We start from the raw sequence: 27246 nt of genomic DNA on the forward strand, positions 1-27246 counted from the left end.
AAAATAAAATAAACTTCAATATAATCGCAAAATTTAAAAAAGAAAAAAAAAAGCACCAGACTTGGGAGGCATCACACAGGATTCCCCCCCATCATTAAAAGTCAAATGACTCCTCTGCTTCCCAAAGTATTCTCAGGCACTGAAAAAGAAAAATTCCATTTTTTGTTTAATGAAGTAAGTGCAATCATGAGACCAAAACCTGACAAAGTTTGTACAGAAAAAAAAAAAAAGAGCAAGCTCTAATATCACATGTGACCATCAGTGTAAAATTCTGCAATAAAATATTAGTATACAAACAAAAAGTCCTAAGCTGTGAATTCGTGGCCTCAAACCCAGATCAGAGCCTGTGATTAAGACTAGAATCCAAGGGGTCCCTCAGTCTGTTCCTTCATCATCACCCCCCTCTTCCCGGCTTGACCCTCCCCCCTCCCTACCCCTAGGATACCTGGGCTGTCTCTCTGGCAACTCTGTTTTTAGTTCCTCTGGAGAAATGTTCTGGGGGGGAAGAAAAAGAAAAGACTGTCAAAGTAAGCATGAACTATGTGCCAAAGCACTGGTCTAAGAAAGACACATAGATCAACTCATCGACTTCTCCCACAATTCTGTGCGGTAGCTTCTCTTCTTATCCCCACTTTACAGGTGAGTAAACTGAGGCCCAGGGTTGTTAAGATGCTGGTCCAAGGTTGCGGATAGAGAGCGGCAAGATTCAGATTTGAATCTGGGTTCAAATCATAACCATTTTGCTACACTGCCTTTCAAAGGACCTGAGAGAGCCCAGCTCCTAGCCAATCCCCCTCCCCTGTCAAACAGCCCTAGCCTCAGCCTCCATGGGCCACCCCCCAAATCCTTACCACAACACAAGAAGTAAGCCTTATTATCATCCCCGTGTGACTGATAAAGACAGTGAGGCAAAAAAGAGGGAGATCTACCCCTTTATACAGGATTTCCCCTAGCTTTTTTTTAATTGTTATGTTAATCCCCATACATTACATCATTAGTTTTAGATGTAGTGTTCCATGATTCATTGTTTGTGCATAACACCCAGTGCTCCATGCAGAATGTGCCCTCTTTAATACCCATCACCAGGCTATCCCCTCCTCCCACCCTTCCCCTAGCTTTTTGTTGACTTATCTGGAAACTTTCATTTAAGTGCCAATAAAATATCATCACCATCGTCGTCGTTGTCATCACCATCATTTTATTGAGCATATTCTATGTGCCAGGCCCACTTCTAAGCCCATGACAAGGATTAAAGCATTGAATCCATAGACCCTATGAGGTAGGTACAGGTATCCCCATTTCACAGATGGGGAAACAGAGACCCATGCAGGTGAAGTCTCTTGCCTCGAGTCACAGCTGAGCTGGGATTTGACCTCCAGGCCTTTCTGGCCCCCAAATTCAGGCTCTTAGCATCAGTTCCAGCCCCCTGGTTCTCCCAGTCCCACCCTGCCCTTCTTGGGGGTCCCATCCATCCCAGACTCTCACCTGAAATTCTTCCTCGAGCACCACCATCTGCCGGTCTTTGTCCACCTTCACTGGGGAGGAATGGCACACAGGGGTTAGTTGCCCCTTCCATGCAGCAGCGACACTAGCCCAGACTTCCTTGTTTGTCCCCACTCCCTCTGCCATCCTTCCAGGGGAGGAGATGACACTCACTTATTATGGCTGCATTGTCTGTCTCTTTTCTGAAGCGAAATTTTCTCAGCTTTTCCTTTAGCTCAGGGTCCACCTCGCACACCACCAGGGAATCAGACTGCCAGAGAAGCCCAGGAAGAGCTGAGCTGGCCTGGTCTCAGCCCCCCCACCCCCTTCCCCAAACCTCAGTTTCTCCATCTACTCATTAAGAGGTGGGTCTGACGGCTCACAGGACGCCTCTGGGTACTTTAGGGAAAGGGCGCTTTCCTCAGGCAGGTGCTACCTCTTACCAGTGCACACATTTGGGGTGCAGGGCAGAAGCTGGGCTCCAGCCCTCTAGGCAGGTGCCCTTGGGCAACACTTGAGGAGACCCGGGGATCTGCTTGCCTGGGGCTAAACCCGGAACCAGCCTCTCTCTTCCCCACAGCCAGGCCCTTTGCCGCAGCGGGGTCACCCTCCCAGCCCCTGACTAGCCCACAGGCTGACCTTCACCCAGGCACTCTCCCAGCCCCAGCCCCAGCCCAGCCCCCAGCCTTTCCCATACACCCCCCAACCCCCTGACCATGACTTTTCTGTCCACAGGCCTCTTCTTTTCTCAGTTCCGCTGTCTTCTAGAGGTGGGGACCAGGGCTGCAGGGGGTGGAGTGTGGGGCAGGGGAAAGGTTTCATCCAACACCACATCCTGTTTATGCCCATTCTGGGACAACTGTCTCAGAGGGCTCCTCCCCTTCCTTCCTTCCCCTCATCTGCCAGGACCTCCCAGGCTTTGCAATCACCCAGACCGGCGTTCGAATGCTGCCTTGCTGTGTGACCCTAGCTAAGTAACTTCACCCCTCTGATTCAGGATTCTTGTGAGGATAAAATAGCTTCACATACCTCCTGGCATGGTGGACATGCTCAATACACAGTAGGTAACAATGAGCTCTTTAGTTCCTCCCCTCCTCCAGGAAGCTCTCCTGGATTGTCCCCCCTCTGGAATATTTTAATTCCAGAGTAGAAAAGGGGAGCTTAGGGATGTTTGGTAGCCAAACTGCCACCCATTTGTTGATGGGGAAATGGAGACTCCACAGCGCCCAGGTAGTGCTGAATTTTTTCCTGCAGTTATTCAACTTCAGGGGCCTAATAATGGGCCCTACAATAATGGTGTCCAATTCTGTCAGACCAGTACCCCCTTTTTTATTAAGTGCATTTTGTGTTGCCCCCTTTCCCACTGTGAAATGAAATTCCTAGATAATGTAACCTACTTATACACAAATTCCCCTCCCCCAAAATCAATACAGTGTCCTGTCATATAAAGGAGAAATAAAAGGGAAGTAATTTATGGGAAAAGTCCATGTATTTCAGTGAGAAAATATAAGCCAACAAAAGAGACTCTTCACAGGTCCCAGTTCCCCGTTGGCTGGCCCGCCATGCTGGCTCCAGCTGTAGCCTTCCAGAACGCCCTCCACAGGCACTGGATCCCACCCTGTCCCCCTCTACTGACGGGTGTCACTGGAGCTATTCTCCTTCTCCCTGCATCATCAATGTTCCCACCCCTACTAGATCTTTCCTCTTGGCCTACACGTGGGGTTGTCTTCCTTCTTAAAAACGAAGAACCCTATCTTCCGTTCAGCACTGCCCATTCATTTCCTTCCCTTTTCAGAAAAACTTCTCGAATCATCTACACTTGCAGCCTCCTATGTCTCCTCCTGATTTTCTCTTCAGCTCTCTCCCAGCAGATTGTCACTCCTGTCCCCAACCCCTGAAGTACCCTTGTTGGGGCCACCAATGACCACTATGGTGTTGGACCTAATGGTCAATTCTCAGTCTTCCTCTGTCATGCCCTGTCAGCTGCATGTGACACCGTCCATCCCTCTCTGTGCCCTGAAGAAACACTTTCCTCACTTGGCTTTCAGAACAACACCCTGGCCTGGTTTTCCTCCGAGTGTTCTAGCTGCTTCTTCTTGGCCTCTCTTGCTGATTCTTCCTTTTAATGGTGGGGTGTCCCGGGCCTCAATCCTTCGTCTCTTTTTCACCTACCATTCTCTTTTGATTTCATCCAGTTTCTTGGCTTTCAAAGAGGATACCCTATTTATTTCTCCAGCCTGGGTTTCTCCGTGCACTCTACACTCCTACATCCAACTGCCCAGCTGACATCTCCACCTGGATGTCTGTCATCCTTAACCTGTCTCATTCCTCTCATCGTACATTAGAACTTGTCAGTTCTGAACTTCATTTTGAAATGTAACCAGAACCTGCCCACCTCCCCCCTCCACGGCCCATACCCTGGTCCCATCAACCTCCATCTCCTGCCTGAACTCTCGCAGCAACCTCCTCACTGTCCCCCTGCTCCCCCTTCCATACTCTATTCTTCACAGGAATGCCAGAGGGATCCTAATAAAACCCAAGGCAGATGACATACTTCCTCTCTCAAAACCCTCCTACAGCTTCCATGTTATTTGAATAAAAGCTAGAGTCCTTATGGTGGCCTTTATCTGGTGCCTTTACCCCTCCTCCATTACCACTTGGACCTTGTCTTCTACCCTCCTCTTTGCTCACTCCATTTCAGCCGTGTTATCCTCGTTGTGGTTCTGTGAATAATCCTGCCACTGGGCCTTTGCACTTGCTGTTCCCTCTTTCTGGAGCCCTCTTTCCCTATGGTTTACCCCTTCATTTCTTCAGATTTCTGCTCAAATCTCACCTGATCCAAGACACCTTCCCTCCCCCAAAATAGTGCTGACCTCATCACTCCATCCCCTCAGCTTGCTTTATTTTTCCCCGTAGCACTTATCACCAAATCACATTGTATTTATTTATTTATCGTGTCCCCTCAACCAGAATGTAAGCTTCAAGCATGAATGTAAGCTTTGTTCCATTGTTTAATTTCTAGAAGCTTGAACACCACCTGACACATATTATATTAGGTACTTGAATATCGTTGAGTGAATAAATGAACTGTTATCTATGGAACTACTATATATGCTGTGAAGGTTTTTACTTAAATGTAGGGGGTAGTGGATGGGGTTTGTGATATCCCCTCCCCCGGCTTGAAATGACCTTTCCTCACTGCATCTTCCTCTCTGTCTGGCTGCCCCTCCTCAATCTTGGAGAGATGTCAATTCCTTTGCTCAAACCTTAGGTGTCCCCCTTTCTTAGGGTTCTGGCCAGTCCTTGTCTCCATTCATCCTTCGTATCCTCCCAGGCTAGATCACTAACACCCACGGCTTCAATGACCATCTTTGATGATCCTCAAATTTTGGTTTCCAGCCCCAATTTCTCTCTTAAGCTCCAGACCCGGCGCTGTGCAGCCTCCTGGCCCCCCACTGCTGGGTGGCCCACACTGGACTCAGCATCTTGCAAACCTGCTTCTCCTCTGGGTCTCCTTCTCAGGGAGGCACCACCAACCCCTAACCCCCCCAGCCAGGGGCCTTGTCTAGGATTTCACCCTCTCTCCCCGCTCTGCGGCCAGCCAGTCCCAAGGCAGGTTCACTTGGCCTCCTGGGCGTCTCTCCCGCCCACACCGCCTCCCTCTCCCACAGTCCCGCCCAGGTGCAAACGCCCCTGTCCCACCCCAACTGCCTCCCGGTACTGAAAGCCCCCAGTTTTATTCCTTCCAATCCACGCTCCATATGAAAGCCAGAGCCATCTTTCCAAACTTCCAACTCACCATGACTCTCCCTGGCTTGAAGCCCTTCCATGGCTCCCTAGTGTCCTCAAGACAAGCCCAAACTCCCTCAAGTGGGCAAACATTTGGCCACAGCTCATTTCCCACCACTCCTTGCCCGGAACTCTACACTCCGTCCACCCGGACCGCATTTTCTTTGAGTTCCTCTAACACGCCATGTCTCTGTCACCTTCTGGGTGAGGGCCCCCGCTCCGCTTAGTCACCAGATCCAGGGAAGTTTGTGGAATGAACAGATTACAATAGTCAAAGCAACAACTCCCATTTGTTGACGGCCTCCATTGTGCCAAGCGCTTTCTACGCATCGTCTCTTTCAATCGTATTCCCACTTGGGAGAGGGCTGCGGTGGTAGAGCTGAGACTCCAGAAGCCTGAGCGCCAACCCGTAACCCGGCCGCTCGGGCCCACCTGGGCCCAGGCCTTAGGCAGGCCGTGCAAGAGGGGCGAGGAGGCCGGCCTTGAACACCAGATTCAGGAATTGTGACCTAGCTCACGGCCGCTGAGGTAGCCGCGCGCGAGACTGCCCCCTGCGGGCCGGGAGGCCCAATCTCTGGCTCCGCCGCGCCCGTTGCCCATGGCAATGCCGCGCGCGCCCCGCCCCCGCCCCGCCCGCCAGCCCCGAGGCCCCGGCGGGGCCGACTGCCCGTCAGCCCCGCAGCCAACCAATCCCACCGCGCAGGGGGCGGGCCTCTGGGGCCTCGCTCAACCTCCAGCGCTCCCCTCTCTGCCAAGACCCCGCCTTTCTCCGCGCACACCTCCCGCCCTTCGGGCTGCCCTCGCCGCCCGTTGGCGGGCGCGCCGTTCGTCACCGCGGCGTGAGCTAATGCTGGCGCGCGGCGGCCCCGGCGGGGCGGGGCCAGGGGCGGTGACGCACGGCGCGGTGACGCAGCGCGACGGCGGCGGCGGCGGCGGCGGCGGTGGTCGGTGCGGGAGGAGGGAGGGGAGCTCGCGGGCCGGAGAGGGGGCGACGGCGGCGGAGGGGGCCTGAGGAGGCCCGAGCGGCGGCGGCGGCGGAGACCGAGGCGGTGAGTCGCGGGCAGGCCCGGGCGGCGGCGGGGCGGCGGCGGGTCGGGGCGCGCGGGGCTCACCTCAGGGCGCCCCAGGCCGCGCGGGCGGCCCCGCCCCCTCAGGGACCCCGAGCCGCGGGCGGCGGCGAGCGCGGGCCTCGGGGGTCCCGGCCCTCGAGAGAATCCCCCACCTCCGACCCCCGAGTCGCCGGCCCAGGCCGCCTGGGAAGCTTTCCTCCGAAACCCTCCTCACACCCTGGGGACCGCGAGGGGCCGGGTCGGGGGACCTTCCCCGTGACCCCCCCGCAGGTCTGGCTCAGACACCTCCCTGGAGGGCGTTCCCACAGCCCCGCCAAACCCGCCCTAGAGCCCCCTGAAAACCCGCACCCTTCCTCCGGCCCGAAATCTTTCCGAGAGACCCCCCTTACGTCCCCACAGTCTTGTCCAGACGCCGGCTTAGGTCTCGGAAATCTTCCTCAGCGAACCCCTTCTCTGGCCCCAGATCCCCCATCCTCCTCCGTCCAGAAATATTCCCCGGAGGCCACTCCTCATCTATTCCAACAATGTGTGTCATATCTCCTCCTGGAGCCTCCCTCATAAGCCCTAAAAATCTCCTGCAGTCTCCCTGAGATCCCCTCCAGACCCCGCACATTCCAGAAATCTCCCCCAGAGACCTATTTCGCATATCCCCACAATCTCCCCAGGTCTTCCCTCTCACAGGTCCCCCAAATTTTCCCTCCTACCTACCCCCCCATTACCAGAAATCACCTGGGAGACGTTTCACTCATGGCCCCCAAATCTCGGAGCCCCTTCCCTGCCACCATGTCCTTTGGAATGTCCCTGATAATACTCTGAAAGTCTTCCTCAGAGACTCTCTGAAATGTGCTCACATCCCCAAAATTCACCTAGAGGGACCCCCCCCCCACGCACCAGCCATCTCCCATACACACTCCCCCTTCCCAAAGTCATCCCTTAAGACTCTTCCACAGATCCCAAAGATTTCAGGTCCCCCAAGTCTCACCAGCCCGAAATGCCCTAGAGATCACCCTCACATACCCCAAAAATCTTCCTCCAAGACCACGCTCACTTATCCCAAACATTCCTCCAGAGATTCGCTAAAATCCCTGGAGAACTCTTATCCCATATTCCAAAAGCCTTTTCCACAGACCCTGTTACATATCCCAACTCTTCCCGGTAACCTACACCACATGTTCCACAGATTTCTTCAGGATTCCAAAAAGGTCCCTTGTAGTCTCTGATATTCTCTAGAGTCCTCTTTAGATGACCCTTGAAAATCCCCCTTTCTATACTGACATTTAGTTGAAGTTTCAAAACCCTTTAAACCGTAAGACTCTCTTCGTGACCTCTGTGAGATGCAGTTTTTCCAAGACCTCCTCGCATCTTCTCAGAGACCTCGGCAACCCCTCAAGCCCTCCTGGGATAAGCCCTTGATATCCCTCCCAGGACCCTTCCGACACCCCCCAAGAATCCACTGAATCACTGCTCAGAGACCTCCTGCCTTACTAAGATACTTTTCCTAGAGGTTTCACTTCCTGAACTCTTCTTCACAGGTGCCCTCAGGCCCTCTAGAACCTCCTCCCCATTCAGTCTTCCCTCAAAATAACTGAGCTCCTGCTCTTAGAAAGTCCCAGAATTCTTTCTGAAAAACCTTCTACTCTGACATTCCCATATTCCACTCAGAAGACCCACCTTTCCCATACTATACCCTTTCGAAAACTTTACTCAGAGGTTTCTCCTCATCTGAGCTCTCTTAGGAGTTCCTGAAAAGACCTCTGCCATCCTGCTTCAGTACATCCAAGATCTCTCTCAGGAGACCACACCTCCCCCAGACACCCTTTAGAGAATTTTCTTCAAAACTGCCCTGCATCAACAACCTAACTCCCAGCACTTTTTGAGACTTCTTCAGAACATTCCCTCATTTCCACCTGTGACATCCTCATCCATTCAGAACCCTATCAGATTTACCCCTTTTGGGATCCCTATTTATACCCTCTCACCACCTCCATTCTCTTTCCTTTGAAATCAACTTAGAGATCCTTCTCAGATCTGGACCTCCTTCCCCCCATTGTCCCTTCAGAGGCCCCCAGCATCTTCCAGGCTCCCCTCACCCCCGAGAGCCTCCACTGTGTCCTTTTAATAAAAAAAAATCCTCAAGAGACAGCCTCACCTCTTGAAATCTCAACCCTCAGAGACTTCTCAGGCCATTTTTCTTAGGTTTCATCCTCATAGGCTCCTCCTCCCTTCGGAGATTGAGAGAGCCTTAACACCCTCCTTAGAGACTTCTTGAGGACTCCCCCCATTTTCTTTTCAGCAGCCTTCTCCTTCCTTTTCCCTTTTGAGGGCCTCCTCACTAAAGAATCCCTTCCCCTGTAGCAGTGGTTCTCAAAGCATGGTCCTTGGACCAGCATCAACATCACCTGGGAACTGGTTAGAAATGCAAATTTTGGAGTCTAGCCCAGACCTACTGAACCAGAAGACCTGAGAGTAGGACCCAGCAGTCTGTTTTTAGGGACCCTCCTGGTGATTCTGATGTATGCTCGAATTTGAGAACCATTGCCCCCTGAGAGGATTTCCCTTTCACCACAGAAAGCCCACTGAAAGATGCTTCAGGGTATGCCTCTGAACTCCTGCCCACCCCCATTTTCCTGAGAGTCCCCTTTGTGAAATATCCACCCTCTAGAAAGTCTCCTTGCCCTCCTTGAAAGGATTTTGGTTTCTCTCAGAGGTCACCCCACTCTGTGAGCAATTACTTCATATTCTACCTTTGAATGATTTCTTTTCGGGTCTTCCTCAGCACTTTTACCTTCTGGCTGCCCCTCCACACCATACCCTAGCCTTTGGTGCATCTGCTTGAACACATATGTCCCTCTCTAATCTTCATCTCTTCCTCTCCACATAGGCACCCTCCCTTTAAGGCACCTTCGGGTCTTTTCATTCTCTGTGTCTTACTGTCCAGAGTCCTCCCTTTTACTTCTTAGGGCACCACTCACCTTCTCCCTGTAGTTTTTTATGTACTTTTCCACTCACCCTCACTGGACTAGCAAGTTTGGAAAGTACTGGGATGTGTCTTATTTGTCTCTGAATCCCACAGTGGGAATCAGAGAATGGGCAGCTCTTCCTTCACATTTGGCCAGAAATCTCTTAAGTTTTTCAGATCTCACTCCCCATTCAGGTTCTATACACCTTCCCCACCCGCTCCTGTCTTCTCTCTCTACCCAGCCTCCATTGCCTCTCCTCCTAGAAAAGGCTGTCTTGCCCCTCCAACTGCTATTTGAGGGACTTTTCTTTGTGTTCACTCTTGATTCTGAGCTGCCTTAGGTCCTATTCTTGGTGATCTGCCTTACCCCATCCTGGTTGGCTTCTCAGCCTTTATAAGTCTGGGGCCTCCACAGGGCTCTCAGCTTTCTCTGAGGGATTCTGTTTCTCTCTAGGATCAACAAGAGGAAACAGAGATCACAGGATAAACACTGGAGCCTGCCTTCAGTGAGCTCACAGTACATTAGAGGGGTTGGGCAGGTACATGGGACAGAACATGAGGTACAAATTATATGCTTTGGAAATTTGGCAGTGAAAGAAGGAGCCCTTTATCTGGAAAGACTTCATGGAAAAGGTGGTATTGGGCTCGGTGATGTTCCACAGGAGTTGGGACAGTGGTGAGTAGCCTTCCAGGCAGAGTTAACAGCTTTGCAATGGGTCAAAGACAAGGCCTCCTCATCTCCCATCCATGGCATCTCTTCTCTTCTCTTAAAGGACAGAGATGAAAGAAAACAGATCTCTTCCATCTGTATTGTATTTGCCAGTTGCACTTTTGTGACCCATAGAGTGGTAATATTAATGACTACTGTTTATTGAGTAATTATTATTTGCCAGTCACAGTTTAAATGCTTCACATGTATTCTCACCTCATGTTCCTCATAGGAACCCTATGAGGTAGGTAAGCTACAATTAATCTCATTTTACGAATGATGTAATTGAAGACAAGTGGCACAAATAGAAGGTCTCTGGACCCTGTCCATCCCAAGATGATAGTGCCATGAGTCATAGAGTTGGATTTTCTGTTCAGATAGGGTTGGGTGCAGTGAGGCATAGTAACATAGTGGTTAAGTATGCAGATTCTGGGGCTAGACAGGATTTGCATCCCACATTGTCACTTACCAGTTTTGTGACCTAGGACAATTACTTAAATTCTCTGGTTCTTAGTTTCCACATCTAAAAAATGAAAGTAATAATGATATTCTATGTTATAAAATTATTGCAGTGATTGAATTAGTTAATATATATAAATTACCTAGAACAATGCTCTGCATATAAGTGCTCAGTGTTATCAAAAATAAATGGTAAGTAAATAAATAAATAAATGGTTCATGTCAGCCAGGACTCCAAAGACATAAAAGAACCTTAGTCCTTAGTTCAAACTGGTTTAATCAAAAAAGAGAATTAATTGGTTCGTGTTACTAAAAAGTCCAGGGCTGGGTTGGCTTCAGACTTAGCTTCATCCAGGAGTTCAAACAATCTTCTCAGTAATCTCTGCCCATTTCTCCAAGGAGTTAGCTTCATCTTCAACAGATTTCTACTTTGTGGTGACTAAGATGGCCTTCAGCAACCCCAGGCTTATATCCTACCTCCTTAACAGCCTTAGTGGAAAGAGAACTCTTGCCTGACAGCCCCAGTTTGAAAACAGTTTCTTTCCTGAATAAGTGTGAAATAACAGAAGATCCTTAGAGACATGTTTGGGGTTCTATACCCTGGAATTCTCTCTTGCTTGCTGAGGTTGCTGTGATTCCATCCCATGACCTTTCTGAGTACTGGTGGCAGTTCCCCTCCTCCCTTGTTCTCCAGCCCCAGTCATTCTCCACTCTGTGATGGTTTGGATCTGGAGAGAGTCTATGGTTAGTCTGACCCAACCAGACTTTCCCTTGGGATCTCACTGATAGACACAGGGAAGAGATGACTGCCTGGGTTTGGTGGTAGCCTCAGTAGGATAGTGGAATCCAGGAGTAGTGGTGTTCAATCCTGTACCTCAGCTTTGGGTTTTCCGGACTCTGAACTTTGTGAGAGGGTTAGGTAAATTACTTTGAGTAGGGTTTTGTTTTATTTGTTTTAGTGTAAATTTGTTGAATAGAGTCTGATTGAGGGCAAGTTACAGAACAACAGTGTATACAGTGTATAAATTTCAACTCCAGCAGTTAAAACAATTTATGGAGGCACTTTTCTAGGTACAGGACATATAGCAGTGAATGAAACAGTCACGGTTTTGGAACTCATGGTGTTTACGTTCTGATGGGGGAGTGGAGAGGATACATAAACAAAAGAAATCAGTGATATGTGCTGTGAAGGAATTAAAATAGAGTGAAGGGCGCCTGGGTGGCTCAGTCGTTAAGCATCTGCCTTCGGCACAGGTCATGATCCCAGAGTTCTGGGATCGAGTCCCACATCAGGCTCCCTGCTCGGCAGGAAGCCTGCTTCTCCCTCTCCCACTCCCCCTGCTTGTGTTTCTGCTCTCGCTCTGTCTCTCTCTGTCAAATAAATAAATAAAATCTTTAAAAAATAATAATAAATTGAAAAAGAGGGTGGCTGTGGCCACTATATTCAGGATGGTTAGAATTGGCCGCTGAGGAGGTGACAGTTGAGCCTGATAACCTGAAAGATGAGAAGGGACCAGTTGTGGGATGATCTCGGAGTGGGGCGTTCCAATCTAAGCATTGTTTTATGTGGAGAAAGGACTGCTGCAAGGGTGGAGGGGGGGATTTTTCACAGACATAATGAGGGTGTGTTTGCTGTGTGCCAGGTACAATGCTAGGAACTGAAAATGTAGCAGTGAATAATACAGCCACAGTCTTTCCTTCCCTCATGGATCTTACAGTCTAGGCATTTCTGGAAAAGCTGCAGCCTTCAAAGAAATACCTTTCGATGATATCAGACCAAAAACTCCTTGGGGAGATGAGGAAGACTGGGACACATATGAACCCAGATCTGATTGATGAGAGGGAACCAGCCATGTGGTGATCTGGGGAAGAACATTTCAGGTAGAGGGGTCAACAGCGACAAAAGCCCTGAGATGGGCTCAAGGAACAACAAGGAAACCAGTGTGAGGGAGAGGGGGCAGGGAATTGAAGAGGCTAGATCATGTAGGGCCTTGTGGGCCATGGTAAGGAGTTTTACATTTTCATTTAAGAGACTTGGGAAGCTATTAGAGGGTTTTTATTTATTTATTTATTTTTATTTTTATTTTTATTTTTTTTTTAGATTTTATTTATTTATTTGACAGAGACAGAAACAGCGAGAGCAGGAACACAAGCAGGGGGAGTGGGAGAGGGAGAAGCAGGCTTCCCGCCGAGCCGGGAGCCCGATGTGGGACTCGATCCAAGGACCCCGGGATCATGACCTGAGCCGAAGGCAGTTGCTTAACCAACTGAGCCACCCAGGCGCCCTATTAGAGGGTTTTTAAAGCAAGACAGTGACATGATCTGAATTTTTTTTTCTTTAAAGAATGTTCACTGATTTATGCAAGGAAAACGGGTAAGAATGGAAGCAGGAGGTAGATGAGGAGGCATTACATTAGTCCAGATGAAAAAAGATGATAACTTAAATATGGTGGTGGCAGTAAAAAATCCGAGAGATAGATGTATTTTGGGTATAGAGAAAACAGGACTTAATTATGGGATTAGAAAGAGAGGAATCCAGGATGATAATAGCTAGCAACTCTATGAGAGTATGTACTATTATTAAACCCATTTTACAGATGAGAAAACAGGCACAGCAAGGTGAAATCTCTTGCCCAAAGTTACACAGGTAGTAAGTGGTAGGATTCTCTTTCCAACCCAGACAGTGTGGTCCCAGAGCCACTTGAGTTTTAGGAAAGAAAAAGGAGGGCATGTTTAGCTGACGTTAAGAAAAAAAGAATTATTGGGACGCCTGGGAGGCTCAATCAGTTAAGCGTCTGCCTTTGGCTCAGGTTGTGATCTCAGGGTCCTGGGATTGAGCCCCACATCAGGCTCCCTGCTCAGTGGGAACCCTGCTTCTCCCTCTCCCTCTGCTTGCTTGTGCTCTCTCTCTCTTTCTGTCAAATAAATAAATAAAATCTTAAAAAAAAAGAAAAGAAAAAAATTATCGAGACCAGATGAATAGATCTTATGGAAGAGAAAGGAGTCCAAGATGACTTTAAGAAATTCTGAGTTGTCCACAGAAAGGTGGTAGTTGAATCTGTGGGAGTTGATTATCAAGTGATAGGATACAAGTATAGAGAAAGGAGAGAGCTAAAGATACTGTTTTATTGGGGAAGGGTCAACACATTTAAGGGTGGGATGAGTGAAAGAGAGCAATACATGGGGGCAAGGGGGAAGGGATACCAGCTTCCTCTCTACTCCAGGGTTTCCCACAGCTTCCCAGGGGGGCGCTTATCTTCCAGGACGCCCTGCCTGGCTTCTCCCCTCCTCTCCCTCTGTTCCTCAGAACTGTTCATACAAAAGCCTCATTCTTGGCTGAGGCAATAGTATGCATATTTTGTGTACATATTTCAGGAGTTTCTGAAAATAATGGTTGGTCTTTACAAAAGAGAAGTTGAGCTCCCTTGGCATCTGACATTCTCCTGTTCTTCTCCGGTCAGGATAGTGAGTTAACGTTAGGTAACTAGCCTGTTACCTTGTTCATGAAGTATGAATTCCTGAAAGGCCTAGGTGGGTGCTGTAGAAGGGCTAGGAATGGGTAAGAAGGCTAATAGGACCCCCTTATTTAGAGATGTTGGCATTAAAGGGTATACCTTTTGCCCAACTTTTCTAGGTAGTGGAAGGGAACTTACAGGAGGCTGTAATATTCTGAGGAACAAACAAGAGCCAGACTGTCTGGCCTTGAAAATCTGAGCTTAGCTGTGTGTAGTCTTAGGCAAGTGACTTAACCTTTTCTGTGTCTCAGTTTCTCCATTTGTTGAATGAGAATAATATTGTGTGTGTATATCTGTAGATATGTGTGTAATACATGTGTATCTTACGTATATGTGTGAAATATAGCGTATATGTTGTTTTTAGAATCAAATGAACTCATCCACAGAAAGCTGTTAGCATAGGGCCTAGCATATGACAGGATAGGTGCTATAGGAAGATATGCTAAGGATCATGGTAGGTATTTTTTATATACATTGTTTCATTTCATTCTTATAACAAGCCTCACTGAGGAAGAAACTGAGTTACTTGCCTAAGGTCAACACAGCAAGTAAGTATCAGTAGGAGAGCCCAGGTTTCAGCCACATCAGACTCCACAGCTTGGCTTCCAAATGAGGAGGGCTGACCTGCAGAGGCACCTCCTATCTGTAGGCCACTTCTTGCTGCTTGAAGCCAAGGAAGGGAGCCTAGTGAACAGTTTTTCCTACAACCTCTTAGCCAATTTTGGCTTCATTTCTCACCCTCCAGGGTTGGTAGATGCTTCCAAAGAGGGTTACTTGGTCCCTTAGAGACCAAATATGGCAGCGGTAATATTGGACTGTTTAAGGGGCTTTTGACATAGCGGTTCCCCTCTAGTGTCTTGCCTCAAAGGAGGGAGTCGTTTTTTGGTCATACAAAGACAAGACCAGAGCACTGGTAAATTCTGTTTTTGTATGGGAGCAGTCAAGGCTCTTCCAACTTTAAGTGATAGAAACACAACTCAAACTGTCCTTAGCCCAAAAGGTATTTATTGGTCCATATAACTGAAAAGTCTGGAGTGAGAGGCTTCAGGCTAGCTGGATTTGATCCAGGTCTTCAAATGTGAACAGGTCTCCTTCTTTGTCCCCTTATCTCTTGACTCTGCTTTCATCTGTGTTAGCTTCATTCTGAGACAGGCTCTCCCTGTGAGGGAGCAGAAGTGGCAGCCAGTAACATCAGGAGATGTATATCTGAGTAACTCTGATAGAGAACTTATTTTCCCCAGTAGTTCCAGCAGGAATCCAGTGAAGACTTTCCTTGGCCAGTAGATTTTCTATGTCTATTCCTGGAGCCAAGGTAGACAGTTAATTTTCCAAAGGTACCAGAAGTTGGGAATGGATGTTTGGTAAGCAGATCCACCAGAATCCATCACAGTAAAGAGCCTTGGAATAGTCAGTGCTGATGCCTCTTTCCTGGCCCATCGTACCAACCCAGGCCTTCCCTTCTCATTGCTGCCAAGCACCCAGGACAGGAGGTAGCTGGGACCTCTGGCCCTTCGATGGAAGAAGGCCATACAGTCCTCCCCTCCAGTCACCATCCAGACCAAACACCCAGGATCCTTCTTCTGTCCTAAAAGTGACTGTTTCTCTAAAGCCCCCAGTGTTTACTGAGGATTGTCAGAGCCATTGTTGGGCATTAGATCCTCTCTGCCAGTCATGTTCCCGAGCAGCTGGGTGGTTTGAAGGTATAAACCAGAGAGGCCTGAGGGAAGGATAGTTAGCAGACTCCTGGTCTTTTCACAGTTTGTGTCCATCTATTCCAAGGACCGCAGGCCACAAGCTTTGTTTGTTCCTTATAGTGGTTCATTGTTGCTGTTTTAATGTGAATTTGTTTCCAACATTTAAAAATAGGGGAATTTTAGGGCGCCTGGGTGGCTCAGTCGTTAAGCGTCTGCCTTCGGCTCAGGTCATGATCCCAGGGTCCTGGGATCGAGTCCCACATCGGGCTCCCTGCTTGGCGGGAGGCCTGCTTCTCCCTCTCCCACTCCTCCTGCTTGTGTTCCTGCTCTCGCTATCTCTCTCTCTGTTAAATAAATAAATAAAAATCTTTAAAAAAAAAAAAATAGGGGAATTTTATTTAAAAATCCTGATTTCTGGTTCCTCCTTAAAAAAAAAAAACAAGGGGCGCCTGGGTGGCTCAGTCGTTAAGCGTCTGCCTTCGGCTCAGGTCATGGTCCCAGGGTCCTGGGATCGAGCCCCGCATCGGGCTCCCTGTTCAGCGGGAAGCCTGCTTCTCCCTCTCCTACTCCCCCTGCTTGTGTTCCCTCTCGCTATGTTTCTCTCTGTCAAATAAATAAAATCTTTAAAAAAAAAAAAAACAAAAAACACACACACACACAACTAAGACCTAACAATACTGAGCCCAAATTCCCCCATGGCAGCAGTTGATTAGAGCTAAAATAAGTGACTTCTTCCTTTAGACAGGGCATGTGCTTTCCAACTCACCATAGTCCTCACCAGCCTGCTTCATTCAAAACCTGGCCTTATTATTAAATGTCATGTTTGAGACCCTGCTCTGTCCTACAGCTTTGCTTATTTGGGGGAAGAAGCTGGCCAGCAGCTTATTTGGGGGGCACAGTGCTGTTGCTTAGGAAAAGTAACAACCCAGTAAAAGTTCATGGGAAAGACAGTGCACAACTTTGTTCTGTTTGTGGATTTGGTCATCTTCTTGCCGTAGATGCTGTTGGCATATCAAACCTCTCGTCACAAATGTTCCCTCTGAAATAGTAACATGTCCTTCTATCTTATGAGTTGCCACCCAGTGAAGGAATCCCTCCCACTCCCAAGGGATGTTCATGTAGCTTCCACTTGACCACTTCCATCAGCCAGGGAGCTTATTACCTCCTCACATGGCAGCCAGTTCCTTTCTTGGACAGATACATTATTTTAAAATTCTTCCTTATGTTGAGGCAGCTGCTGTCTCCGTGGGGCTGAAAGCCACAAAATGCTGGAGCTGGGAAAGGAGACTGATTTTTTCAGGCCTGTGAACTACCATTCATCCATCCTGCATTCAGGGCAACCATTGATAATCAATCACAGTTCTTTCTCACTGAGCTGGGAAGTAGAATGCAACCTGAAAACTTTTTCAAATAAAATTATTTAAAAATTACAAAAGTAATATGTGTTTACTTGCAACTAGTGAAATGCTACAAAGTTATATGAAGAGAGTTAATTCCTTCTTCTCTCCATGGTAACCAATGTGAACAGCCCAGGATGTGTCCTTATACGCATTTCTTTATACACGTGCATATAGAGATATAATATATAAGGGTTTTTGTATGGCTTTTATTTTCTTTTTACAAAAATGACATTGTATTGTATATATTACTACGGAGCTTTTGATCATCCCTGCAGGTTGGTGGTTAAAGATCAAACACTATATATAGTTGTGTTTTTTGTATTCTGCTGTCGGGATCAAGCATGTTTTTGATAGCTACACAATATCCCATCATGTGAGGTGTGTCCCCAGTTTATTATTATTGCCCTTTGATGGGTATTCATATTGCTTCATTTCTTCAGGATCCTTCTCACCACAGTGCTCCAAGCAGCCACTGCCAGTCGTTTGGAGCTAATCTGTGAAGTAAAACCCATTTGTCATGTCTGATCCAGTCTGGCTCCTTATCTTACACATTGCAGAGAAGGGAAGCAGACTCGCTTAAAGATCAAAGTGAATCAGTGTCTGGGGCAAGACTGGAACTTAATTTTCTTGACTCAACATTTCCCATGTCACCTCTCACTTCCAGCTATTTTTCCTGGTTCTCCTCTGGAGTAAAAGAACAAGTCTAATTCCTCTTCTGTGTGCTACCCCTTCAGATATTAGAAGTCAGTTATGTCATTCCTTCTGAGTCTTCTCTTCCCCTGGGGAAATTTCCTCAGTGCCTTCAAATTTTTCTCTTAGGACAAGGTTTCTAAATCTGTTTACCATCCCGTGAGCCATTCCTTCTATCATCTTCTCGCCGCAAGGCTCAATCTCAAGTGTGGCTTCCATGCTTATTTTCTTTATTCATTCTTTCAACAAATACATATTGAGCATCATCTATGTACTAGTCACTGTTCTGGGCACTGGGTGACTATATAGCTTGCTTTCTGGTGGAAAGAAACAACAAAAATAAGGTGATACCTGAGGGTGTCAAATTATATAGAAGAAATAGCATTAGTGTGACAGACTCCTTAGACTGGATGGTCAGGGAACCTCTCTCTGAGGAAGTAACATTGAGTTGAGACTTGAGTGACAAGCATAAGTAGGTTTGGGGGAAGAGAATTCCAGTGAATAAGAAAACTTGGTACAAGATGAGGTTGGAGAGGCCACAAGAGTCTTGCAGGGCCCTGTGGGCCATGATACGTTCAGGTTTAGTTTAGGTTTCACTTAAGTGAAATGGGAAGTCTTTGGAGGATTTAAGCCAGGAGGCAACATTTGATTTCCTTTTAAAAAAGATTTCCGGGGGCACCTGGCTGGGTCAGTCAGAAGAGTGTATAAATCTCGATCTCTCAAGGTCATGAGTTCAAGCCCCACATTGAGTGTAGAGATTAATAAAAAGGTAAATAAACTTTAAAAAAAGATACCTGAAAGGTCTGTTTAACTTGGAACAAGGTTTCATTTTCCCCTACACTTTTCCTTATATCCAAAGGGATTGACATCTGGGGCAGTTTGATCTGTTCAGGTGTCCCACAGAGGATCTACCAGGTGAGTCACAGCCATCCTCAGATGTACCTCACAGCCTTCTTCAGCGGGATCATGGAAGTTCAGGGAGATGGCAGTAGCTCCCTAAGACCTGAGCCCAGCAGGTTCAGTGGGTCTTTGTCTGGAGTTCTCAGTCCTTTGGCAGCCAGAAGGAGATGGAGCCAAATGTGGTTTGGGGATAGAGCCAAGGCACTGGTTGCAGGAGAGACAGGGAAATGTGAGTGGAGACCTAGAGCTCAAGATACTTAGAAAAAGGCTTCAGAGTAGTGTCCACAAATCAGTCAGCTGAAGAATAGGCCTGTTGTCTGCCCAGTTAACACAGCTCCTGTGTAGTTCCTGTCTAAGAGAGGAATTTGGACACTTTCTTGCTTGGGAGTTTTTTTACTTTGGATGTGACCCTTCTCAGGTTGGCATCTTTTGTGCTCTTAGGAGTCTGGGTGACAGTCTGGCATCTTTGGGAGCCAAGGGGACTTCCCAACCCAGGGGGCTTGGGTCAGGAGTAGCCTTCAGGGGAATGAAGAAGAGGTCTGGGGGAAACTCACCTCAGAGCAGAGACGAGTGAGATCTTAGAGGTCAGAGCTGCACCTTTCCCAGAGTGGCAGAGTTGGGTTGAAGGAGGTGAATCCCCCAGCCTGTTGGAAATCTTTGAAAAAGCCTTTGTCCATGCCCCTACCCATGGGCACTGAGGCAGTTACTGATCAGTTAGCCGTCTGCATACTTGAGATCTCCACTGGGATTGCCACCCCATCATCCACTCACATCTTAGCTTTATGAGTCTTAGACTGAAATAATATAAACTCCATGGAGTCCTCTTAGCAGGTGAGCAGTCACTCTTTCCCACTCTCAGAAGAGGTGGCCAGAGACCAGCAATGTCAAGGCATGTGCTGGGGGTCATGTGTCACCTGGGACCACGTCTCCATTAATTCAGATCTTTCCCTGTAGTGTGCAGCCTCTCCTATTTCCGATTTCTGGAAAATCCTACCAACTTACTCTGCTTCCTTTGGTCCCATGACAGCCAGGCATGCTAGGCAACATCTTCTCCTCAGTCTCTCTGAATCCCAGTCAAGCCTTTTCTCTGGATCTGGAGATTGGAAGGAAATTTGGTTTAGTATCTGGTAATTGGCTTCATCTTTCTCCCCGGGGGCTCAGCAGAGCAGATACCCTGAGAGAGGAAGGCATGAAGGCTCCTTCCCCCTCAACCCCCACTAACCACGCTAGTTCCAGCCCTTTCATTCTGTCTGACCCCCTTGCTTCCTTTTCTAGGAGCCTGGAGAGGTGTGGCTGGACCAAGACCTCCCCCGATGTGAGCAGGTTTCCTCCTCCCCCCACTGCCCGTTGCCACCACGCCAGGGAACGTCCTCAAGCCCTGGCCCTCAGGGGAGAGGTAACAGGAGCCCCGAGCCGAGACCATGTGACGGCGCTGGCCCTCGCCACCGCCGTCCCCTCCACCCTGGCCCCAGGCCCGGCACCATGATGTTCCGAGACCAGGTGGGCATCCTCGCTGGCTGGTTCAAGGGCTGGAATGAGTGTGAGCAGACGGTGGCCCTGCTGTCACTTCTGAAGCGGGTCACTCGCACCCAGGCCCGCTTCCTGCAGCTCTGCCTGGAGCACTCGCTGGCGGACTGCAATGACATCCATCTGCTGGAGTCGGAGGCCAACAGTGCTGGTGAGTCTCCACCCCTAGAGACAAGCACAGTGGAAGGGAGACCTGGAACAAAAGCAGATGTCAGAGGGCTGAGGAGGCCCACCCCCACAATGGTGCTGAGAAATGTAGGTCCTGAGCTTGTAGCTGGGTGGGGAGTCCCTGACCTCCCAAGTCATCATCATAGGTCTCCTGGGGCTTTGTTGCCAGATGTCCTCAGATGTGGAATGGGGGGTTACTGGGGAGGACAGTGCAAACTGGAAACAACCCATAGCAGAGGAAGAGTTACGTGGGGTGGCCTGTCTAGGCAGCAAAGGAAGAGACTAAAGTCATTACCTGTGAAAGGGGGTTGGAAGCTGAGCAAGTAATTCATTTCTCAAGCTCTAGGACACCAGAGCTAGGAGGGAATTTTAGAATTCTTCCAAAATTTATGAGTCATCTTAAACTGTTCTTTACTCCCAAAGGTAAGTTGGACTTAGGCATAAAGAGCTTCAAGAGAGTTTTGAGTTTAGATATAGTCCATATCAGTTCCCTAAGCGCTCAGTAGAGAGGTATATTCTGTGTCCCATGAGGTTGGCGTTGGGATGGCTGAGCCAGGCTTCTCTAGAACTGTCTGTCCCAAGAGCCCCCCTCGTAGACAAGAGTCAGGCTGGAGAAGAGGGCAAGTCGTGCTACCTGAAAGCTAACTGGGGAGGGGACCTGGAGGCTCCGTGTCAGCGCATGCAAACCCTTCCCACCTTCTTCCCCATGATAATAGTTCATGTCGAGCCCTTACAACAAGCCAAGTACTGGCTTTACTTGGACACTAACTTTGAAAGCAGTCTTCTTTGGCGGCTCTAGAGCCCGACTGTCTGGATTTAAATCCCAGTTCTGTCATTTGCAATATAACAAAGTAACTTAATCTTTCTGAGCCTTGATTTCTTCATCTTTAAAATCAAGACAGTAACTATGCTTACCTTCTAGGGTTGTTGTGAGCTCTGAGAACAGTACCTGGCATGTAGTAAACACTCAATAGATGTAAATTGTTTTTATTGTCAGTAACTTACTTAGTTCTCACAACAACCCCATGAAATAGGTACTGTTATTATCCCCATTTTGTAAGTGAGGAAATCCACATGAGCTGCTAAGATTGGAACTGGGGAGCCACAGAGTTACCTGGCTTCCCTCATCTCCCCAGGCCCATCCACCTTTGTAATAGTCACCTTTATTTTTCTGAATTTTTATGTACAAGTCACAGAAGCACCATGGTTATAGGGTGAGGTGGCTCCTCAGGCCAGGAGTCACACCGGCTTAAATCCCTCACAGGAGGACAGTGAGAACAAGAACCTAGCAAGGCTGCAGCAGGCTCAGAGCTCAGCAACTTCACACCCCTCCCTCCCTCCCCACCAGGGAAGGCTCCTCTCTGCTCTCTAGCATCAGGGGCAGGAGTTCTTGGTTGCGGATGGCTCTGCCCCCAGAGTAGGGCTCCTTTGGGGCAGGCCATTGTCTTATGCAGTGTTGGCACACATCCTTCCCACCCCATCCTGAACAGGCAGTTGTTGAGCACTGGATGCCAATCTTGTCTATGTATCAGAACCATCAGTGGTGTTTATTCTGTTGTTTTATTAGAACATGTTTAATTTTTGTGTTTGTTTTCAAGACTTGTAAAATCAAACCGTATGAAAGGTAAAAAGTGAGGGCTCCTCCCTTCCATACTTCCACCTTCCCAGTTGGTGTATGTTTTGCGAAATATTCTGTGCATGTATGAGTACATATACTCTCCCTTCAGCTTGTTCATTGTTTTGATCGTTTTAATACATAGAGCGGAACACTGTACATATTAACCAATTTTGTTTAACAGTATAACTTGAAGATTTCATATATATATGTGTGTGTGTATATATATATCCCTTATTGTTAATGGGTGCATAATAGCAAGAATACATAAATTGGTATGTTTGGCCTGCTCTTACAAACAGTGTTGTAATGAGTACCCTTTAAGCATCTCTAGGATAAATTCCTAGAATTCTGTGGAACTGCTAGTTTGAAGTGATGTGCATTTAAAATATTCCCTAGGGGCACCTGGGTGGCTCAGTTAGTTAAGTCTCCAACTCTTGATTTTGACTGAGGTCATGATCTCAGGGTCGTGGGATCGAGCCCCATGTCAGGCTCCATGCTCAGTGCAGTCTGCTTGTCCCCTCTGCTCCTTCCCCTGCTTGTGTGCGCATGCGCTCTCTCCCTCTCCGTCTCTCAAATAAATAAGTAACATTTTTAAATAATAAATAAATAAAATATTCCCTCTTACCACATTGCCTTGAAAGACATGGTACACTTTATTCCAAGAACAGAGGCCCATCCCAGATGGTTTGCATTGGGATTTGAGGGGTAATGCCTAGCCAGGGCTGAGAATTGATGAGGAATGAATTCACTGCTGTATGAAAATATGAATCAAGGCCTTCGGCCATAGTCCCATGTCAGATGGTGAGAATATAACAAGCTGGTACTTGGATGGAGAGGTAGGGAAAACTTAGAATGAGAGAAGAGAAGGAGGGCTATGGTGTATATCAGAGTTGGCAGGAATCCCGCCAGGATTAGAGCAGAGCATGACTGGAGAGAGAAGTGATCACAGAGGGGCGCCTGGGTGGCTCAGTCGTTAAGCGTCTGCCTTCAGCTCAGGTCATGATCCCAGGGTCCTGGGATCGAGCCCCGCATCGGGCTCTCTGCTCAGCGGGGAGCCTGCTTCTCCCTCTCCCACTCCCCCTGCTTGTGTTCCCTCTCTCGCTGTGTTTCTCTCTGTCAAATAAATAAATAAAATCTTTAAAAAAAAAAAAAAAAAAAAAGAAGTGATCACAGAGGTAAATTCTATAGAGTCTTGAGTGGCTCTTTCTTAATAGACATGGGGCTCCAAGACTAAGGAGGCCTGTGTCTCCTGTCTTGGTGCCACCCTCAAGTAGAATAGCCCCCTTGCGTTATTTGTGAAGGAAGGAGCTACTTCCTGGGCCTAGAGGCCTGCCTTGTGGGAGGAACTGTGCACCCTCTGCCTTTTTCTCTTCCCTTTTTCATTATGGCCTTCCCATTCCCTTGTGTTTCCCAGACTTGCATCATCATCCACCTTACCTGGTGGGGGGTAGTGACTGTTAAAATCCATCCCCTACCTGCCCAAGCCAGACCCACCAAATCAGAATCCTGAGGGGATGGGCCTGGGAACACATACCCAGGTTCTGCTGACCAGGCTGTTTGAGAGATGATGCCCTGCTGGATGAATCATTTGTCATGGGACTTGAGAATAGGAATCTGGACATCTAGGAGTTCTAGATCCATCTCTGCCCCTAACACCTCTCATGTGTTGGGCCAGTTCCACCCCTCTTGAGCCTGAGAATCTGTATCTGAACAGTGAGAGGGTTGTTCTAGATACTCTTCAAGTGCCTCTTGGGCTCTGAAATAACGCACCAAAGAAGGTAGAGCCACAGCCAAGCATATTACTGCCTTTGTTTGGAAGCCAAGCATGTTCTTCTAAAAGAATAGTTCTTAGTATTTTAAGAGAAGGACTCTTCAGAGAATGTGTTCCCCGCCCCCACCCACCACCACCAAGATGCACACTTACCCCACAGATCAGATCATGAATTCGTTTAGTACACCAATCCCCAGGGAAGAGCTGCCTCATAGGGTCTGAAACTCTTCAGCTTTTTAGATACCTTCAGCAGGGTGGCTGAACAGTGAGGCAGATCCTCTGCCATTTTTTGGGTTTGTGCTCTGTGTCCCAACCACCCAACCCTGCCCCTTCTTTAAGTTCTCCCAAGGAGATCCTGGGTTCAGGTTTGGGTTTGGGTCAGAGCTACCCACCTGCCCATCTCCTCAGAAAGGGCAGGGAGTGCAGAGGGCTTGATCTAGGCAAGTGGGTCCCAACCCTGGCTTCATATCAGAATCATGCAGGCACCTTATAAAAATAATCTGAGGGGTCGCCTGGGTGGGGCTCAGTCATTAAGCGTCTGCCTTCGGCTCAGGTCATGATCCTACAGTCCTGGGATCGAGCCCCACATCGGGCTCTCTGCTCAGCAGGAAGCCTGCTTCTCCCTCTCCCACTCCCCCCTGCTTGTGTTCCCTCTCTCGCTGTGTCTCTCTCTGTCAAATAAATAAATAAAATCTTAAAAATAATAATAATAACCTGAGGCCTGGGTCCTATCCCCAGCAAGTCTATTTGTTAAGCTCCCTTGTTGGCTCTTGTGTGCATCCAGTGGAGAACCACTTGTCTTGATACTGGCGCTGATTCTGGGTGGGCCCAGGAAGGTGGTGAGGGTATGCAGCCTACTGGGAGTAGGGAGTTGGGGCTGTGGAAAGGGGATCTGGTCTGGGCTATTCCTTCCTCTCAAGCAGCTGGGAGGGTTTAGGGAAGTCCCCCAGCCCAGGCAGCCAGTGTTGGTTTCATGGAAGCAGAATCTGAAACCATACCCAGGAAGAGAAAAGCAGTAGTACCCTACGGGTCTCTGGAACAGGGAAGGAGAGGCCCCAGCTTTCCCCTTGCTGTCATCCCTATTCCTTTTCCCAATGCTGTCTTCCCTGCCTGTTTGGAGCTATAACAGTAATCCTGGCCCTCTCTTTCCCCCTGATGCTGACTTGGACCAAAAGGGTAGAGCCAGGGAAGCTGAAATCCCCTTCGCTTCCTGGGCCACATTTCCTGCATTTCTTTCCTCCTCCTGTCCTCTGAGTCAGAGTCCCTGTATCCAGCAGGTTTAAACTCCTCCCTCTCTGGCTCACTGAATCTGGGTGGGGAAACTGAGGTCAGAAGGGGGCCGAGGCTGAATGAGTCACCAGAGCTCAGCTCTCATGCCTCCACCCTCCCCTTTGAAGCTCTACTGACACAGTTCATCAAACAAAAATGTGAGCCCCCTGGCCCTCCCCCATGTTTGTGCGAGCTGGGGTGAGGTAGAGAAGGGCGTGCTTGCAGCCAAACCCCAGCCCCTGTGACGAGTGCCTGAGGCTGCCGCGATTGTTGCAACAGCCCAGCACATAAAAATGGATTTGCTCCTATGGCAGTCTCCAAGATATATTTGGCTCCTATGATTTGCCAGGACCCAGGGTCATGACCTACTTAGCTCTGGTCACCTGGCCAAGGAGAGTACTCATGCACAGTCTCTCTGGTCCTCTCTGTGCCTACAGAACCCAGGTTTGCAGCTTGGTGAGAAACAGCCATTGGCATCATGGCATTCCCCAGCCCCCTCCCCCATCCGCCCACCTCTAGAATTTCATCATTGCTTATTGTGCCTCTAGCTCAGAGGAACCAGAGACATGTCTGTTTTTGGTAAATAACTGCATGAAATTCCCCACCCCTGTCAGGCATCTTAAGGGGGAGTCCCAGATGTGCCCTCTTATGTTAATTGCTCCCCACAGCCCCCACACAGCGTGGGCTCTAAATCGTCAACCAGGAGCAATGACAGTAATAGTTAAAATGCATGGAGTACTTAACACATAGGTGCTTTGCACAATTGTCTCATTGAACCTTTACAACAACCCTGTGACAGGGTTTTTACTACCACTGTTGTACAGAAGAGGAGACCAGGCTCAGAGAAGCTAAAGGACTGGCCCACAATTATGTTGACCTAGGTCATAGAGGCAGAGGTAGATTTTGAATCCAGGCAAGCTGGCCTGTTGAAGCTGTGCTCTTACACAGTATACTCTGCTAGGACATGAGACAGGGTCACTTGAGGGGTCAGGGGATCCTCGAGAGGGCACATGAAACACACTTAGACACCACTACCTTCTAGGAGACCATCTGGGTTCAATTGTGCAGGTATTCCTTAGGCCCCTGCTGTGCTTCAACTCTGGGCCAGACTTTTCTGATCTGAGCAGGAAACGAAGTTTCATCCCCACCCGTCATCTGCAGCCCCGGCTGGGCTCACCCCAAGGGGCCTGAGGCTGCGTAAATTCCTTGGACCAGTTCCAGTGCTCACTGATGCTTCCCAGTCATGGGAGGCCCGCCCTCCCCACCACACCGCTGCACAGACACATGAACACATTTCCCCAGGGTCAGCCTCTAGTCGTCCAAAACCACTCTCTCCTTTCTCTGTAGTAGAACAAGGTCCTTCATTGAGCCCAAGCCTTGGGGCTGTTCTGTCATGTCCCCTGGCAGTACCAGAGGAGAAGCTGTGTCCTGTAGCTCTGGGGTCCTGGCAGTATTCTGGGGTGGGGGAGGGAATAGACAAGGCTTCTCTCTGTCCCAGAGGCCTCTGGCTACCCTATAAGGCCTAAACAACAGCCATTGAGAACATCAGGGTAGGGCTGGAAGGGGTAGGCTGACTGCTGGAGAAGGAAGAAAAACACCAATCACTGAGTCACATACTAAGTGCTTACTGTGGGCAGACTCTGTCAGGTGCTTTACATGCATTGCCTCCCTGAATCCCCTCAATAGCCCTGTAATCCCCCTTTTCCAGAGGAGGTAGCACATTGCCCAGGCAAGTCTATAACCCAGCCGGGATGCAAGCCTCCTTTGACTTTCTGTCCCTAATCTTCATCGCTGTATTTCTTCTTCCTTCTCATCAAGAGCAGAAACTTCAGGTATTAAGTCAGGGAAATGGGGTACCAGGGTATTCGTTCCTATGTGATCAAGTGCCAGATGGAGGTAGGAGAGAAAGGTGAAGGCTTCCTGAAATCAGGAAGGTCTGTCCCACCTTGGAAACATCCTTAGATATGGGGATGACCTAAGAATCAGCCTTGGAGTCGTGGGGAGCTGGTTCAAGAGAAGATGGAGGAGGGCGCCTGGGTGGCTCAGTTGGTTAAGCGACTGCCTTCGGCTCAGGTCATGATCCTGGAGTCCCGGGATCGAGTCCCGCATCGGGCTCCCTGCTCGGCAGGGAGTCTGCTTCTCCCTCTCCCACTCCCCGTTTGTGTTCCCTCTCTCGCTGTGTCTTTCTCTGTCAAATAAATAAATAAAATCTTTAAAAAAAAAAGA

The 27246-nt window shown here is 48.7% G+C and overlaps 2 protein-coding genes across 6 annotated transcripts in view; one reads left to right on the plus strand and one right to left on the minus strand.

The window, feature by feature from the left end:
* The window catches only part of GMFG (glia maturation factor gamma), an 8246-nt gene extending 2501 nt beyond the window's left edge, over positions 1-5745 (minus strand). Inside the window, exons 1-4 of one of the 5 annotated variants that reach the window (XM_006739403.3) lie at positions 2198-2344; positions 1657-1753; positions 1486-1535; positions 446-495 (exon numbers count right to left, since the gene is read on the minus strand). In XM_006739403.3, coding sequence (XP_006739466.1) covers positions 446-495; positions 1486-1535; positions 1657-1753; positions 2198-2200 — 200 coding nt within the window. In that variant the 5' untranslated portion in view covers positions 2201-2344. Of the gene's footprint in view, positions 1-445; positions 496-1485; positions 1536-1656; positions 1754-1925; positions 2130-2197; positions 2345-5281; positions 5408-5468 lie in introns of those variants that run through there. The other 4 variants (XM_081806870.1, XM_006739402.3, XM_031034617.2 and 1 more) reach the window with 4 other exon arrangements.
* Positions 5746-6192: 447 nt separating this feature from the next.
* The window catches only part of SAMD4B (sterile alpha motif domain containing 4B), a 38309-nt gene continuing 17255 nt past the window's right edge, over positions 6193-27246 (plus strand). The window contains exons 1-2 of the mRNA XM_081806871.1: positions 6193-6320; positions 19943-20345. Coding sequence (XP_081662997.1) covers positions 20150-20345 — 196 coding nt within the window. The 5' untranslated portion in view covers positions 6193-6320; positions 19943-20149. The remainder of the gene's footprint in view (positions 6321-19942; positions 20346-27246) is intronic.

The sequence above is a fragment of the Leptonychotes weddellii genome, chromosome 16, assembly GCF_054177405.1.
Source record: "Leptonychotes weddellii isolate Sample4059 chromosome 16, ASM5417740v2, whole genome shotgun sequence".
Taxonomy (NCBI): Eukaryota; Metazoa; Chordata; class Mammalia; order Carnivora; family Phocidae; genus Leptonychotes; species Leptonychotes weddellii.